Raw genomic sequence first — 17,550 nt, 5'->3', positions numbered from 1 at the left:
CCCCTTAGCCAGCTAGGTCGGTGGAGGAGGGGGCGGGGCTTTAGCTAACCTCCAACGCCGCGTCGAGGAAATCAATGCAATTCAACAACGGAAGAACAAAGTTCGTATTGCAAGAAGTATAACTGTTAATGAAATTTTACTAAAGCAGATTCTGCGGTGCTAATAAATATTATTTATTGGACACTCACTTTGATTAATGAGAAGGTTAAGCCTGCTTGCTGTTGCATAGAGAAGCGAACCTGTGTGCGATGTATGTTCGTACCCACTGCTATTCGCAGCTCAGCCTCTGCGTCCACACGATTTCTGTATTGAGACTTCAGTGCTGCCAATGCTGAAAATCCTTGCTCACACATACACGAAGTTGAAAACGGCAGAAGAACTTTCATTGCTTTCTCAGAAAGGAGAGGATATTCACCGTTGATGCTAATCCAGAATGTTGGCACTGGTGTTGTTTGGAAGACAATTTTCAGGGATTGGTCACTCGAAAGGTCGCAAAGAGAATTCCCTAACATTGTCTTAGACGCTAAGTTCATATCATAACTACACTGATAAAATTCCCCCCAAATACAGATTCAGCACATTCCCCCCCCCTCCCCACACACACGTCTGTACACAAATCTCTCAGCCTCAGTCGCTCACGCACTTTGCGCACCGGCTGGCCAGCCACCGCATGTCTTTAAAAATCTGATTCACGCTCACTGATTCGCATCCACGCCTTTGGTTTTGGTTTGTCTTGTTGATCCCGATTTACTTTTCGTTGCTCTGCGGGCTCCGGTGTTTGACCCGTGATGATGATGACCTGTCGGCAGACATCTTATTGCACGCGCCGCTGGAACATCGCCGCTGGTCGTCTGCTCGTCCCTCTTTAAGGTGTCACCTTCTTTGGTTACGGTTGTCCGAGTTCCACCACTTCCCAGTGGCATTAACTTTCCTCCCTACCCTAACCCCACGCCAGCAGGTGACTACACCCCAAACCTAGTGATAATGGAATGGACAACAAATGAGCACATAATGGCTTTCACCTGCTGACTTTATTGTGTAAAGTGAAGCTGTTTGAAGTCGCTCACTTTCCTTTGAAGGCAGCCGCTAACGACTCCATCAGACATGTCAGTTATTATTATTTATCTTTTTACTTTGTCTGTGTTGGAATGCTACCCCCCGCGTGGTCCTAACGCCGCTTCTACCCGTATATTCAGTGTCTGGAAGTATCCTGTTTCCGGATGCAGTTTGGTACAGTTTTTGTCATAAAGTTTCAACATCTCGGAAATATCTTGCACTTATAACAGCCTATCGCCTAGTTATCCGAGTGTAAGATCTGGACTGCTGGTGAACAGATGACAATAAAACAATTTATCCCAAAACCAGAAAAGCTGGGCATGTAGCCAATCGAGTAGCTCTGTCATTTTCCTGTGCGAGAGGCTGAACTGGCCACGTCCCGGGTGTGTATGAATTCAGATATGTATATAACTGCTTGATTTCATGTTAACTATTTTAGCTTAATAATATTCATTTAAATTGTTTTCGTGGACTGTATTGTTCTCAGTCGTCTGCGCACGCAAGTGAAAGAAATTAATTACCCGTGCCAAATCGGGTGAGTGGGCGTAAAGGGGTGGAAGTCGGGGTAAGGAGAGACAAGGTGTCCCCTTCTCCCTCGGGTTATCTGGTCCATCCCTTCTCCTCTCACTTTCGTCACAACCTCCCTTGGTTATACACAGTGCACTTCCCTCTGCACCATAGCATGTTATTGTCCATTTGTTACACCCACAGTTACATATATTACAGCCGCATCCGGGGCTGCATGACAATGCGCATTCCACTCTCTCGCACAGTCGCCGACGACAGATGTGTCACCCGCCATATCCGGTCATTTTCAAGTCAACGACTGCGAGAAGAGCAACACAAAAGAAAAGCAAAGCCCACAGAAGTCTATGGCAAAGACAGCTTCGACGAGACGGCCATAACAAACATGTAGGCGGAGCTATGCAAATCAGAGACGACCCTATGACATCACTCGACCTCTCGCTCCTTACTGCACTCGCCCTGCTGTCGTCTGCTCGGCTTTTGTCGTCACTCGGTTCATACCCGACATTAACTCTAACCACTAACCCCTAACCTAATTCCAAACCCTAACTCTAACCCCAAACCCTAAACCTAACCTCTTACCGCGTTCCCCTCTCAAAAATCGACCATACCCGCTCTCCCTCTGACAAAATGACATGGACCGGCCTATGACGCAGCGGGCTCACCTACATCAAAGCTCTGCCGCAAATATCATTAACAGCTGCTGAGTACCTGTTAGATTAAAAAATAACATCTCAATGCACATGACTTTGCATGTATTGGCTTTATGTCAGGGATGGAGAACCTTCCGACCCAAAGCAATTGCAGATAAATCTGTATTTCATCATGTCATTGTCAACATAAATGTATATTAAAATACCAATAGTAAATCAACAACAACAACGTAAATTTTGAGGGACACGCAAGGAACTGCCACTACGGGTAGACAGGACACATACTAATACATGACAGTGTAGACGACCGTATAAGCTTCTTATGGGATGTCCACGGCCCACGATTTTAGAAAATTATACCTGCAGGCTGTGTGTGACCTTTGGCCCAAGCGGTGCTTAGACCACGACTTTCGGTTTGTTGTTGGTTGTGATGTGCGAGGCGTTCTTCAACCATATGTCGGCTCCTACAACTAAAATTATCGTCGATACTGCTGTGTACCGCAGTGAACAGTTTAGTGGGTTAACATTACCCTTTCATGGGTTTCTAGAAAGGCGAGTAAATGAAAAAAGCTTTGCTGATTAAAGTTTAATTTGGGTTTAGGAGTTGATTTGAGCAAGTGCAAGCATATGTCGATCGGTGTGTGCGTAGTAACGTGTCAAGAAAGTAGATAATTCTGTACGGCTGCGAATGATTTTACAAATTTAAACAAAACCCTGAATGATAAAAAGTTTCCCACCCCTACTTTATGTAATCGACTGACTATACGTAGCTCTGGCGAACGAGGAAAAGGATGATGATGGGTGTATTCACAAATAGCTAACATCATATCCTTTCAAAACAGCCAGTCATGTAAACAGGTATGACATGCATGTGTTTAGCAGACAGGTAACAGTTTCTTATTTTTTTTAAAAAAAACTTGTCTTTTTGATCGAAACTGTATACTGTATGCCAATGTATAAAAGAGCGCAAAATAGATCGAGCTGAACAACTGTGTTTGTTTGCTGAACAATTTTCGCCCGACAGCAGTAGAAGAATGACATTTTCAATCATTTGACACGGGAATTCGGTCAATGTAGACCGAATCATCGAGCACGGCAGACGGGCAACTTGTTCAAGTCTCGGAAGTATGTAGTGCACATGGGGCAGTGGCAGTGGCAGTGGCAGTAAGGCGATAATGAGGACTGCTGTTTCCTACCTTCCTGTGGCATCAGACTACCCATCCGTCCAAACACGCCACGACATCGCTATATCCGGATTCAGTCATGTGATCACTTTCGCATGCATCCTAGAGACTCAGTAACCAGGCCCCGTTTGCGAGTAGTGGATTTAAACGAGTTTAGCACTTATTCGGGCAGAGAGCAGCGATTAGTGAAACAAAAGGACAGTAATGCAAGGCTCCTCGATCTGAACTGTGACTCTTCCTGGCCACGCAGAAGACATATTATGAAACCTTAATATAATGGCGGCAGTAGACAAGGATTGGAATCTGCCTTATACGTGTTTTGCCCTACACACAGTGAACCACTCACAGTTATGCCCTTTATGGCCACTATAGCCTCTGTGACTCCTTACATTGCCGCCATCTCTTTTGTAAATCCCTGTGCTTAGTCTGCATAAAAGTAGTGAGTTCACAAATAACTATTAAACTATAAATGCTAGATGGTTCTATATACGAGCAGGTAAGAGCCCATTTTCGATTTGTTTATTTGTTTACAGTTTCCAGTAAAGCAGTTGGAATGTCTTGAGCGTGTTAAAAAAAAAACAACTTCCCGACATCGAGTTATCTTATTTCGGGTGCTTGATCATGCATGATCTGGTCCCACAATAAAGTAGTTCTCGGAATGGACAGCTGACTAAATAGCCTCATTAAAGATGGGAACTCTGCAGTTGACATATACTGTATTTCACTGTAGACCAGCACAATTCACCAATTCCTGTCGCTGTATATGTATACATAGTAGTATGTTGTGATGTTTTATGTAAAGTGATGTTCTAAAATTACGGTCGGAAAATAAACATTTCCTGAAAATATTTAATAAAAAGGTAGTGTAGTAAAGCCGGTCACCTGTGTAGCTAGCAAAAAAATTCCATGTACTGTCCTAGGTATAGTATGTCTTGCCTATATGTCGCCAAAATAACCCGTGAAAGACTCCGTGTGATGAGGGTCTGTTATATCGCCAAATTTGATACGTTTTCAGCAGTACAGAAAATAAGTTGGTTCTGCCAGATCATCTGGAACCCACATGTGGCACACACATGACACGTGGTATGTATTTGAAAAACAAGATGACTGTTACTTTTCTGCTTTGTTATGACCATCTGTAAGGTTAGCTATAATTAGCACCCACCATATATTTTAAAATGCTTTTGCAATAACACGTACCGTAGTAAGCCGCTGTGTCTATCCAGTTGCTCTTCACGATAACCTGCAGCACCAGCGAACTAGAATATAGTCTTTGTCAGCGAGATGAAGAAATTAATGAATAATTATATAGCACCTATAGCGATTATCGATCAGATGCGCAAAGCTGCCGGTTTTGAGACCTTTAAAAAAGAAAAACACCCCCAAAAACAAGCAAACAATCAACGTAGTAAATATAAATAGAGAAAGGATATATAGCCCATATAGTCTAACATCGTAAGATTAGTTTCGTTTACATGCCCTTGCTGACCTTTCGTGACATTAATCCATTTAGTCTCTCGGCTGAAAGTATAAATCTTTTAAATCGTTTAAGTCTTTTGGGGCTGTCTAGAAGTCTACTTTACTCATCATAAAATCTGTAAATCGAGAATGTTTATGGATGCATATTTACATGATCAGAACGCTTTTTGAATTTCGGTTGCTAACGTTAGTCCGGTAGCTGCAACAAGCTTTTCTCCAAGGGCAGAAAATGGCGCGAATGGCGTCCCTAACAACGGTCACGATCAGCGGTATGCCGTGAAAATTCTCCGTTCAGTTACGTTCATCGATTAAGTAGTTAGAAAGACCACAGGTAAAAAAAATATTTTGTACAGCAAAGATATTTTCTTACGATTCCCACAAAATGCGTTTTTGTGTACTTTAAAAAAAATTAAAACATACCTACTTTAAAAAATACGAAATAACAGATAAGGTCGTATGACTATTTCTCTTGATTTGTTTTCCGTCGAACATAGAAGCCCTTCGCATGAATTGAATAATTAAGAGGAAATTTGTACTTGTTTGTCGGCAGTGACACAGGCTGTAAAGGTTGCACTAACTACACAGTGATTCAGCAAGTTTATTTTTACCAGCTGTGTAGGGTCCGTGCTACGTCAGGCCGACTATCACGTGACGACCACAGGCGGCGGGGATTATTTAAGGTGAACCGGTTACAATGCAAAAGTAGAACGTGTCTCGAACACAGGACGGATACATTTATTGTATGTATGTAGATTTCTTTCTTAGCTATAATACAACATTTTTCAATTGTTTATGAAATTGTTTTTAAATTCCCGTTTTCGTTTTAGTCGCGAGAATGTCTGACTTACAACTACGGCATTCGCTAGATTCTTGTTCGCGCCGAATTGGTTTCGAAGATCGAAGACTCAGCTTTTCTCTAAAGTTGGAATAAAATTCCCAAGAAGATTTATTTTCCCAAGGAACGATTATGTTTTATCTTCTTTCGGTTAAGACGTTAGAAGTTTAATTCACATGTTTATCAAAATCGGCCATCTGACTTACTGATGGTCGTTCAACAGTTGTGACAGCATCAGCATGTTGTTTTGTCTCAAGGAATAATCGGTGAACATGAGGGGAAGCCAGTCAGTGTTCAGTGGTTGTAAAATTGCACACAAGATTTTTTAAAAAATATATATATTGGTTTAAGAGGTACTGTGGCTTAGCTGTGTCACGTGTATGCCCATCCTTATCGGGATCAATTGTAATCGTCTAAGTGGAGGTAATGGAGTGCCAATGCTTCTAGCTGACACTTAAGTTTCAAATATTGGTCATGCAATAAAAACGATCGAATCTGGATAAATATAGGATTTCGATCACCTAAGAAAAAAATAAGATTTTAATGTGCCTGGTAGAAATCTACGTAATCCATCAAAAGTGCATGAGTGATCGAGTGAGTCGCCGAATTGACTTCACTATAACCTTTCTCTGCTTGATGCAGTTTTGTTAGGATCATTCAAACAAAAACTAAAAAGTAATGTATATTAAACAAAGAAATAATGAATTATGGCCAAAAAAAGTTGTAATTTACAGATCTTAAGCATATATGACCTGTTTAAATCACAGTGTCTGCATGTAAAGAACTAATTAAAGAGCATATATGTGTATCTTATGTCAGATATTAAGAACATTTATTTTCTTTCAGAGGTTTAATTTATGATTAATTTATGTTTAATTTATGAATTATGCCATCATTGAATCAAAAAATATCATGGCTGCATTAGTTTAAGAATTATGCCACATATTAGGTGGCAGTACCTAAACATCCCCTAACATATCTGCACAATCCACTTTATATTTAATTATGTGTATTGTTAATACTGCAACTGCATAGATGTAGTTAACATTTTACAATGATTTTTTTTAGTACAGAAACTGCCTAATAAGACAACTCAGTGAAAACTTTCAAGATAAAACGTCAAGGATCCCCCTTAAGGGTGCAGGAGGGTGTGAAGATGCCACCAATGTCTCACAATGTGGAGACAGCCGCTGTTGTGCGGGAACACATTAGCAACAACAAAGTCATGGTCTTTAGCAAGACCACATGCCCATTTTGCGCAAAGGTACCTATGGGACAATTTTTTTTTTTTTCCAAACTGAAAATATAATTTGTCATGATCGAGAAAATGGAAAATGTTTTACAATTACCTTTTCAATATTGTTATGGACAATATACTTTTTTTTGGTGTTGGAAAAAATTCTGTATTTTCTATATTGTTATCTATTATAAAAATTGCTATCTTCTAAATGAATTTACATCGTCATATTGGAATGTATTTATTTTTGCCAGGGTTTTATCCTTTTAAAATATGATTCTGTTGTATGTCATCTCCAAAGAATTGTTTCATGAAGGTCCACTGAAGCTTTTTGGGGAGGTGTTGGTAAAATTTAGCTAGATACAAATGGTGCTTTTGCAGTGCTTAATACTCTCAGGACATGACTTTGTTAACTTGCTATTCCACTTTATTCCTTTTATTTTTTTTTTTTTGGGGTGGGGGTGGTGGTGGTAGAAGCAGATGAGAAATCTGTTTATCTCTTAGCACTGCTTTTAAGTCATGTGACTGGTTGCAGTCATCTATTGCTGCATATACTTTGTTTCAGGTGAAAGATCTCCTTAAAAGTCTCAATGTTGAATATGGTGTTTTGGAGCTGGACACGCTAGGTAACACCTAACTAACCTGTTCCTGTTGTCAGTGTTTACTAAGAACCAGATATGGAGTAGTATATATATATTATGTGTGTATGAGTGAAAATTATTTCATTTTGCACAGTGTAAAAAGCTTGGGAAAAGCAACTGCTATGCAGTGGCATACTAATATGTAGTAATTACTGGTGGCAATGATTTCTTTTTAATTTTAATGATTGCTTGATGTAATCCAGTCTTGTGCACTGAATGCATATTGTTGAAAGTCTGACCTGATATGAATGTCAATTTGCTTGATGTTTATAATGAACAGATATGCTGTTGTGAGTCTCATGAGATTTGCTTGTCCTGAATTTGCAGAAAATGGCCAGGCAGTGCAGGCAGCATTGTTTGAACTCAGTGGTCAGAAAACAGTACCTAATGTCTTTATAAATGGAAAACACTTAGGTAATTTGCAGGATTTATACATTTGTTTCCTGTAGTTATTTGTCTTCGCGATTTCTTTGTTTTAAATAGTTAAAACAACAAAGCTAATAGATCTGCATGCACAGAGGGGATGGGAAGTGGTAGAAGGGCATTGTAAGCTTTAAAGTAAGTTTATATGCTGTTCCCTCTTATTAGCAGTTATATTTTGGAAGTAACCATTACAGTACACTTTTTAAAAAATGGAGTTTAAAGGCTTTTCAAAGTGAAACATTTTGTCATTAGCATTATTTTTGTTTAGGTTTGATAATTTATTGATATTATCAGAGATGGAGTTGAATATCAGAGTTGCAAGAGATGTGTGATTGTAATTGTCTATGGGTAAGTGTTCTGGTTTGATAACCATACTTTGTACATCACATCTGGCTACACAGGACTCGAACCCTTCCACAATACAGACTGCAAAATGTTTGTGTGATTACTATCTTCATAGTGCTAGTTTGGCAGTTTTCATATCTTGTCATAGAGCTGCAAACAACCGTTTTTTGTTTTATTTCAGGCGGCTGTGATGAAACGCTTAAGGCACATGCTGAAAGTAGGCTTATGGCACTGCTCAATGAGCCTGTGTGGTGCCATATGACTATGACCTCATTGTCATTGGTGGTGGATCAGGGGGCCTAGCAGCTGCTAAGGTTAGCATACTTTTCTGTATTTTGCAGAGAAATAGAAATATAAACTTGTTACTATACTTTAGTTTGTTATTATACTTTAGTATTGTATGTGAATCATGAGGAAAGTAGTGACCGACTTAAAGAAGACATATTTGCTGCCAAAAAACTGGTGGAGACTCCTTTGTACAAGGTGGTTTCCTTAGAATGACCCTTACCAGGTAGTTATCTTGACACAGCTGATGTGTCAAGACTAACAGCTGAATCCTTTCCCTGCATTTAAAGTGTCAGTGTAGATTATTTGGTGAGTTGAGAACCATGGAAAGACGGCTTTTTTTTTAGGTTTCTTTTAGTTTAGTGTTCATTTTTATGTTGATGCCTAAATCTTAGAGTGGGAGGTGATGTTGACACTATTTAAATCAACATTTTTCAGCACTTCATGTGCATGTGGGGCATTTAGGATAGTGAATATATGGAATTCAGATATTATTCAAGATGGCCAAATGAAACTGTTGCAGAACAAGAAATATTGACCTGTTTGACATGTACCAAATTTTTCATGGAATTTTATTCTTCAGCTGTGGTATTTATGATGATGATGATGTATGTGTTTAATTGCCTATGTAGGAAGCAGCTAACTTGGGGAAAAAAGTGGCACTGCTGGACTATGTCAAACCTAGTCCAAAAGGAACAACATGGGGTGAGTAGTATTTGTTTTCCTTGTGCCAATTTTGGCTACACCAGAGCAAGATCGTTGCATGACAAAGTAATAAAATAAAAAGGCCTTTTGCAAGATTTTTTAAAATCATACACTGATGTAATGTTCATCAGATGAATGATTTAACACATTCAAAACCATGTAAAAGTAAAGACAGCAGACACAAACATAATTTTACCCTATTTTAGAAAGGCCATTGATTGAACTGTAAATTTGTTTGTTTGTTTTTTTTTTTAAACCCCTCAAGGAAAATACTTTATATTTCTTGTTTTTAACTGGCTAGGTCTTGGGGGTACCTGTGTTAATGTTGGCTGTATACCAAAGAAGTTGATGCACAGAGCTGCCGTCATAGGTAAGTTTGGAGTATGTCAAACAAAATAACAAACCAGTAGGTCCACATTTTACAGTCAGATTACCTTGGTGATGCCTGTTCTTGTGGAAGCATCTGCATGACACATTAATTTTACACACAAATGCTGATTTCCATTCAGAGATTTGATGTTGCGAAGGGGAACATTTATTCAAGTCATTTTACCAGTCATTTTTTTATTCGTTTGACTCCAAGCTGTCACATACATTTGTTGAGTGACAGTTGCAGTATAACATGGCTGTGTCGTTGAAATGTCAGAGAAATAATGTGCACAGGAGCATTCTGAATAGTTTTTAAATCCTATTTGAAAATAAATATTTGGTTTAAATACTTTTAGATGACTAAGCATATAAGATTTGAAGGTACCATTTTCATCTCTTATTTTACTCTGATCAGGCGAGGAGTTCCGTGATGCAAGGATGTTTGGGTGGGATGTTCCAGAGAAAGGTGAGAAAAGATGTATGAATGCTCACATAAAGTGACTACCATCTGCTAGTAATTACAATATTGTTAAGTGGAATCAAAAGTTTAATATAATTGAAGTTAACAACCAAGAATTTTTTTTAAATTATAATATGATGTCATCACTGATATGTTTTGGTACTTTGCTTTTGTACGTCACAAAATTAAATTGCTACTCTCTTTATACACTGTAGGCTAATTTTACTTTTTCACTTATTGTTTAAACGTTGTGTGTATTTTTTTTTCCCCACATATTACTGGCCTTATTTTATTCTTCATACCTTTCAGTGGCAGAGCATTGTGTCTTACTTGAAAAACAAAATATGGGAAGTGTTTTCATGACATGCATTCATGACATTAGTCATTTTGGGGGAACATAATAGGTTATTTTTGTCAATTATAGGTCATTAGTGAAAACATGTAGCATATATATTTATTAAATATAAAATACATTTGGTTTGATTTGGGCTGCAACTTGTATGTTTTATTTTCCTAGATGAGTGTCATTTTTATGCAAGCTTTGGAAACTTATCCAAACCTACACCTATTACTGTCATTATTATTATTTATTTGACTTATTTTAACAGTGACTCTTAACTGGGAAACGATGAGAAATGCAATTCAGGTTGGTTTTTGTCATTTCATATATTAAATGCTAATTTTTTTAAATATAATTTTTGTAGGTGTGAGAAAGTCTTTTGCTTAATAAAAAGGTCTGCATGAACTCTTTCACAGTTCAGAGTTTCTTAGTCATCCACCAAGTACGTGTAAACTTAATTTTTCAAGCCAATATGTTCCAGTTAAATGTAAAAAGTTTAACTGTTCAGTTTTTTTCTCTTTATTTTTAATTGTAGTTTGTAAAGTCAGCCCTCGTTAACACAGTCTTGCTTGTATCCTTTCATAGTTTTGCAATTTTCTGTCAGCATTCCTCTCAAAAACAATTCAGATATCATCTCCACCTGTTTATGACTACTATAGGTGAAGTGTGGAAATTTTTTTACTTTATTAAAGGATCACATTGGATCATTGAACTGGGGATACCGCGTGCAACTGAGAGACAAGAAAGTTAACTACGTAAATGCCTATGGTGAACTTGTCACTCCTCACCTTGTTAAAGTGAGTTTGTTTGACTATAAGCTAGAACAGTGGTTCTCAAAGTGTGGTCCATGGCTGACAGTCATCATATGTCAGCAAAGTGATGTTTAAATTGCCAGATACGCTAATTAGTCCAGTATTGATTTCATCCGAGTTTTAATTTTATCAATGTTTGTTTACCCAACATGCTTACCAACTGAGTCCTTATGTCACTTGCGAGCATTGTGTCATTTAACTGCATCATCCATTAACCTTACTAATGCAAGTGCACTTATTTTTAATTTTTTATATACTTTGCAAAGTATGTAATGTTATATAAACTTATTACTATACTACTGTCACCAAAGTACATTTAGTTTTGAATTGTAATGAAACAAATGCGGCAATTTAAATTTGAAATTCCTGTACAGAGTGACTTTAGGCCTTGGTGGTTCACTTTTTTTTTTTTATTTACTTTAGTAAAGGGGTTTGCAGTCTGAAATACTTTGAGAAACCACTGATCTAGAAAAAGTGAATTGCTGTTGCTGTTATTAATACTTGTTTTCCGTGGAGCTAAATTTTAGTTTTTTACCAAGTATATTATATTCTTAAAAGGAACATTTTAGAGGGTTAAAAAATTATTTTATACCAGTCTGTCTGAATAGCTTCAGTTTTGTGATAAGATTTTAATCCCAATTAATATTATAACATTTTCTAAAAGCAGAAGGAAAAGTTATCCATGCTAAATGTTTTTCAATTTCTCATCAGGCAACTAAGCGAAACAACACAAGTGTAGAAATGACAGCTGAAACTATCATTCTTGCTATGGGCGAACGACCACGCTACCCCAATATTCCTGGTGTAGAGGAGTTCACCATTACAAGGTGTGACATATCTTTCAAGGGCAAATCAGTTGCAAGCACATTTTTAAATGACTAGATCAACTCATTTACAAGATATTTGCAGGGAATAACTGGTCTGTTAAGGAGATACAAGCCTTAGAGCCTCACAGTTCTCATCTATATTTTGGAAAATAAGTCATTTTGTTTCCTCAAACATCACCAAAGTAGGTTTTCTAGTATTAAGGCAGCATCTTGTTAAAAGGGGCTTGCATAGGCTGTGGCATCAATGACATAAAAAAATTAGAATTTAGATTAGTCATTTTGCGTTTACCCAAAAAAGAAACTGTGACTTAAATTTTATGACAATAATTATTTCTTTTTCTTTTTTTAAAGCTTGTTATGTGGGATATGTCTTTACTTAGGCATAGATTAAACAGAGATTCAGTTTGTTACATCATTTAGTCTTTTCTACATCAATTTTTTTCTGTTGTATGTTCATGCTGTTTCCTCCTGAAATACCATTTCCTAGGGTTTTGAAAGTTCCGAATAGAAAATTTGAGCTGTGTAGTACTCCTTCTCTAAATAGTTATCGATAAAACTTGAGCTTTCTTAGCATGGGTCTCACCACCAGTTCTTTTTCTTTTTCAGTGATGATCTGTTTTCTTTGCCATACTGTCCTGGCAAGACGTTGTGTATTGGTGCATCTTACGTATCACTAGAGTGTGCAGGATTTCTGGCTGGTATTGGATTGGATGTGACAGTTATGGTACGCTCCATTCTGTTACGTGGCTTTGACCAGCAGTGTGCTGAGATTATTGGCAGCTACATGGAGAGTCACCATATAAAGTTCCAGAGGAAAACGGTGCCCATCAAGGTTAGAGAACTGGCAGCTTCTATCAGTCAGTAAATTACTGCTGGGAAGCATGTAGATGCTTTGACCTTCATTTTGTCTTTCATTGCAAGATTAATATATACCTGTATGACACTTTTTTAACCATACATATTTCATGTTCATTGACCCTTGCAGAAACGCATGTTCACTTGGTTTTAAAGTGTGATGGTTGTAATTTATGACTGAAATGAACAAGTTTCAAATAGCCTGGAAGCATTCCAGTCATGTCTCAGCTCTGTTAGACTGCAAATGCTTAAGAGTGCCTTTTGAAAACAGTAATGAGTTTACAAGCCATAGGAAGGGAAACCTTGCAAATCTGATATACTTTTAACACAGTTTCAACTTATCCTTGATGTGCTGCAAATCCATTTGCTTGCGTATATCATTTTGTTATGGTGGTTTAGGAATTATCAAAAGACTGGCAATAATCATCTGCAGAAAATGACATCAAAGAAAATTATTATCAAAGATTTTTAAAGATAGCTTTTTTTCTCATGGTTTAAAGATTGAACAAGTGAAAGAAGGATCTCCAGGTCTGTACAAAGTGACTGCACGCAACTCAGATGGACTAGAGTTTACTGAAGAATACAATACAGTAAGTACACAAAGAGTATTGTGCATGTGTATGCTTACTTTTCCTTTTTAAATCATTCATGTTGATTAAGTATTACTTAAAAAAAATGATTTCATAAATTATTTAAACTTCAGGCTTTATTCTTTTTTTTTAGTTATTTATTTAGCTAGTCTTGGCTTTATCTTTCAGGTCTTGATGGCAATTGGTCGTGACCCTTGCACAAAAGGCATTGGACTAGAGAATGTCTGCGTAGAGCTTAACTCCACGTAAGTTTAAGTGATTTTTTTCATTTGTTCCTTTAAATTCAAATTTAGTTGCTCATGTAGCCTTAATTGCTGGCGTTCTAAAACACAACCAACTAGTTGCTCATAAAATACTTTGTTGAAGGTGCTTGAGAAAGATAAATTCTGAACATGCAAGGATAACGGGTAGAAAGGTATATTGCCATTACATTGTTTCCATTTCCAGACAACTACTAGCAAGTGTTAATCATAAATAAACTGTCTACATAATCACAATTGTGTGTCTTAGGACAGGTCGTGTACTATGCAATGATCAAGACCAGACATCTGTACCCAACATCTATGCTATTGGTGACATTGTGGAGGGAAGGCCACAGCTAACACCTGTGGCTATCCAGGCAGGGCGCTTGTTAGCCAGGCGACTGTATGCAGATTCCACGGTTCTGGTGAGTAAACTATTTTTCCTCTACATTAATTTTTTTTCTTGTTCTCAGAAAAAGCATTAATGTGGTACCGTTGCAAAATTGTTTGTAAGTAGTTTTTATGTTTCCCATGGTCCATCATTCTTCCATGCATGAAGCATGTAGTTCTTAAGTTTCCAAAATTTAAATAAAGGCTTGTTTGTGTCCACAGTGTGACTATCACAATGTGGCAACAACAGTGTTCACGCCTATTGAGTATGGTGCCATCGGTTATTCTGAAGAGGATGCTGTTGAAGCAATTGGAGAAGAAGATATAGAGGTAATTTTTGCTAGTATGACAAAACTATTATTTTATAATTCCTTAAGACTATTATTATTTATTATGGAACACAAATGCAGTCTTACAGAAATGGTGATTGTTTTTTGTTGTTTTTTTTTTTGTTTTTTTTTAAGTCAGCAAGCATTTTAGGGAGTGGAAAAAAATTCCTTTTTGCCATAAGCCAGCCCTAAAGGTTGCTGATGTCTTTTCAGGTGTACCACAGCAACTTCGTCCCTCTTGAATGGACTGTGCCTCATCGTGAAGAGAATGTGTGTTATGCCAAACTCATCTGCAATCGAGCAGATAATGTGAGTCATTTTAAATATGGTTTGGGTGAATGGTAATATGAAGTTTGTAATTTAGATTTCAGTGTTTCTTCCACACCACTAACATCTTCTGCTTAAACTGCTGCTAAATGACTAATCTGTTTTTCTGAAGGATAAAGCCAGTGAAATTTGTCAGTTGTGACATGTAAGCATTATGCTGAAAGTAAGTCTGTGATTGTGTACAGGAACGCGTAGTAGGCTTTCACGTGGTGGGTCCCAATGCAGGGGAGATCACACAGGGCTATGCTGTAGCAATGAGGAAAGGTGCTACCAAAGAAGACTTTGATATGACCATTGGCATCCACCCAACTTGTTCTGAGGTGTGTATCTGATGGCAAGATTTTGTTTTGAATGACAGCAGTCATTTCACAATTTTGTGATGTCTGTTCACAAGCTTCTTAAACTTGGCATAAATGTGTTTATCTAGGTTTAATGCCTAGATAAATATTTTGTCAAGTAATAGAGCAGGAGTAATGGATGAAGACAGTATAGCAACAAATGATAAAATATCATCTGCTTTTTTTCTAGAATTTCAAATGGGGGTGGGCGGAGGAAGGTATGGAGCCTATCACTCAACTGATTTTTTTTAAATTTTTTTTTAAAATAGGTTTTTAATACTTTGTGGAAAATAATCATTGTACAATAAATGAAGTTGTGTAACTGCTTCATGATATTTTGATCCTTATTCATTAGGGTCATATGGTGTTGACTTAGGATAGTGTGGAGGTTTAAATTACTACTTTCATCAGAAAAATTTATGCTATTATTTTGTTCTTTTCAGACCTTCACTACTTTATCAGTCACCAAACGGAGTGGGGAAAGTACAGAAGTGTCAGGATGCTGAGGTTAACTTCCCTGCTGCATCTTCTTAACGCCTTCCTGAAGGTCCACAGTTTTGTCTGTGATGTCTTGCTCCAGCAACATTGGATTCTTTGGCTGGTTGGCCATGAGCTGATAACAACACTTAAAAACAACTAATTGACCTTAATTTGGATAACCCTCAATGTGGCACTGGACATACGCTTGTCTACCATGTTTTTACTGGTGCAGGAAATCTTTACTAGTTAAAAAGATGTAAAGGACTTCATTTCATCATTGCAAAAGTTCACCCTGAGAGGAGAATCACAGTGTGTCTACAGCTGACATTTGGGATTTTGGGGCTTTTGCAATAGCTTGGTTTTGGGGCTTAGCTTTCAGATATTTAATGACGATCAGCTGAGAGTGACTGACAGCGACAGAGCTGACAGACAGCTCTGTAAATGGGGTTATCCTTGTGCACGTTATCTTGGACAGTCCAGTTGTGTGTTGCAATGAGCTTGGTGGTGAGGCTGACCTTCAGGAAAATAGGGCGTTTGCAGCAGGGACTTCTCTTCATTTGTGATGATGCATGCAGAAGCTTACAGTGTGAAGCTTGAATGATGGCCTTGTTTTCAAATCCCATATGGGACCAGCAAGGCTTGATGAACTGCGTGCAGCATCACTATTCAAGACAAAGTGGAACAGAGCACCGTGGAATGATGCGACTGTACCACTTTATCTTGGATTCCATCAGATTCTGTGTCTTCAAGAGTTTCACCAGCATTTACCGTTGAATGATAAAACTATTTTAAAAGGACTTTGGATAATTGGAAATGAATGTAGAACTTAAGGAAGCAACTAGAAAAAATGTTTGTGTGTGGCTTTGTGTGACTAGGGCATTGGCAGAACAGAACTTGGAGCATGTTTTGATATCAATAGTGTTTTGTTGATATTGCTGACATGCTGCTTGTTATAATTTATTATGTGTTTACAAAACATTTTTCATTAAGATTTTCGTATGCAGAATGCAGTGTGAGCATTCTTGGTCTGAGAAAAATGTATTACTGACAGTGGCATTTAATATCCATGTTGGATATTTGGTTTATATGAACGATGCTTACATGTTTGTGAAGAATAATATGTATTCTATTGTAAACAGTATAATATGTTGGACAGGCATTGATGTCTGTCTTATTGAAAGTGCACATAAAAAGTTGCAGGATTTTGTTTTGTTTTTCAAACTGTGTAGCGGTCTAAAGCAGAGCATTTATACTATTTCCTCTGTCTTGACATTTTTGCCGGATGATAAACATCTATGAGAAAGATAGCACATTTAAATTTCTGATTAAAATTGTTTAGCAAAAGTGATGCTGAATCAGTATTCTAAGAACTATATTTTGTAGGTGGATGTGGAGTAACCTGGGGTGGAGGAGCTGCATGCCTGTGTGCAGTTCTTTGTGTCTGTCACCTATCTGACCTAGATCTGTATACTCCTTGATCAATTTATTTGTTTTTAAGCTAAAAATGTAAGTTGTTACAGTTTGAATTCCATTTTGTGTATGTTCAGAAGATAGTGGAACCAAAGAAAAGTGGTGTTCTTTACTGCAGTTGCATGTGCATAAAACGTTTGAAAAATTAAAATTCTTGCCTCTTAGTATATTTTTTTTAAAATGAGGTGGGGTTCAAAAAACTGTTTAAATAGTTTATGACCATACTTAAAAAGTCTGTTCCTAGTTATACAGCATAATCCGCGTCTCTTTTATGTGGTTACCCAAGAGGTTGGGGGCTACTCGCTCTGTAAATAACACAATACAGAGCTTTTTTTTTTTCTAAGTGAAAACGA

General features: G+C 37.6%; 1 protein-coding gene across 1 annotated transcript; it reads left to right on the top strand.

Annotated features, from left to right (window-relative positions):
• Positions 1–3,375: 3,375 nt before the first annotated feature.
• LOC112571491 (thioredoxin reductase 1, cytoplasmic-like) lies at positions 3,376–17,361 on the top strand. The gene is given in 22 exon segments (XM_025250498.1): positions 3,376–3,914; positions 4,434–4,501; positions 5,448–5,641; positions 6,801–6,996; positions 7,535–7,595; positions 7,938–8,024; positions 8,560–8,625; positions 8,628–8,692; positions 9,296–9,368; positions 9,670–9,738; positions 10,153–10,203; positions 10,806–10,843; positions 11,230–11,334; positions 12,061–12,176; positions 12,783–13,008; positions 13,532–13,621; positions 13,790–13,866; positions 14,132–14,288; positions 14,476–14,583; positions 14,796–14,891; positions 15,095–15,229; positions 15,691–17,361. Coding segments are annotated over 19 exon segments (1,791 nt in total). The 5' UTR covers positions 3,376–3,914; positions 4,434–4,501; positions 5,448–5,641; positions 6,801–6,888; the 3' UTR covers positions 15,754–17,361.
• Positions 17,362–17,550: the final 189 nt, after the last annotated feature.

This window comes from Pomacea canaliculata, linkage group LG9 (assembly GCF_003073045.1).
Source record: "Pomacea canaliculata isolate SZHN2017 linkage group LG9, ASM307304v1, whole genome shotgun sequence".
NCBI classification, from domain to species: domain Eukaryota; kingdom Metazoa; phylum Mollusca; class Gastropoda; order Architaenioglossa; family Ampullariidae; genus Pomacea; species Pomacea canaliculata.
The sequence above is the reverse complement of the archived record's forward strand: the minus strand, read 5'-3'. Positions and strand labels throughout refer to the sequence as shown.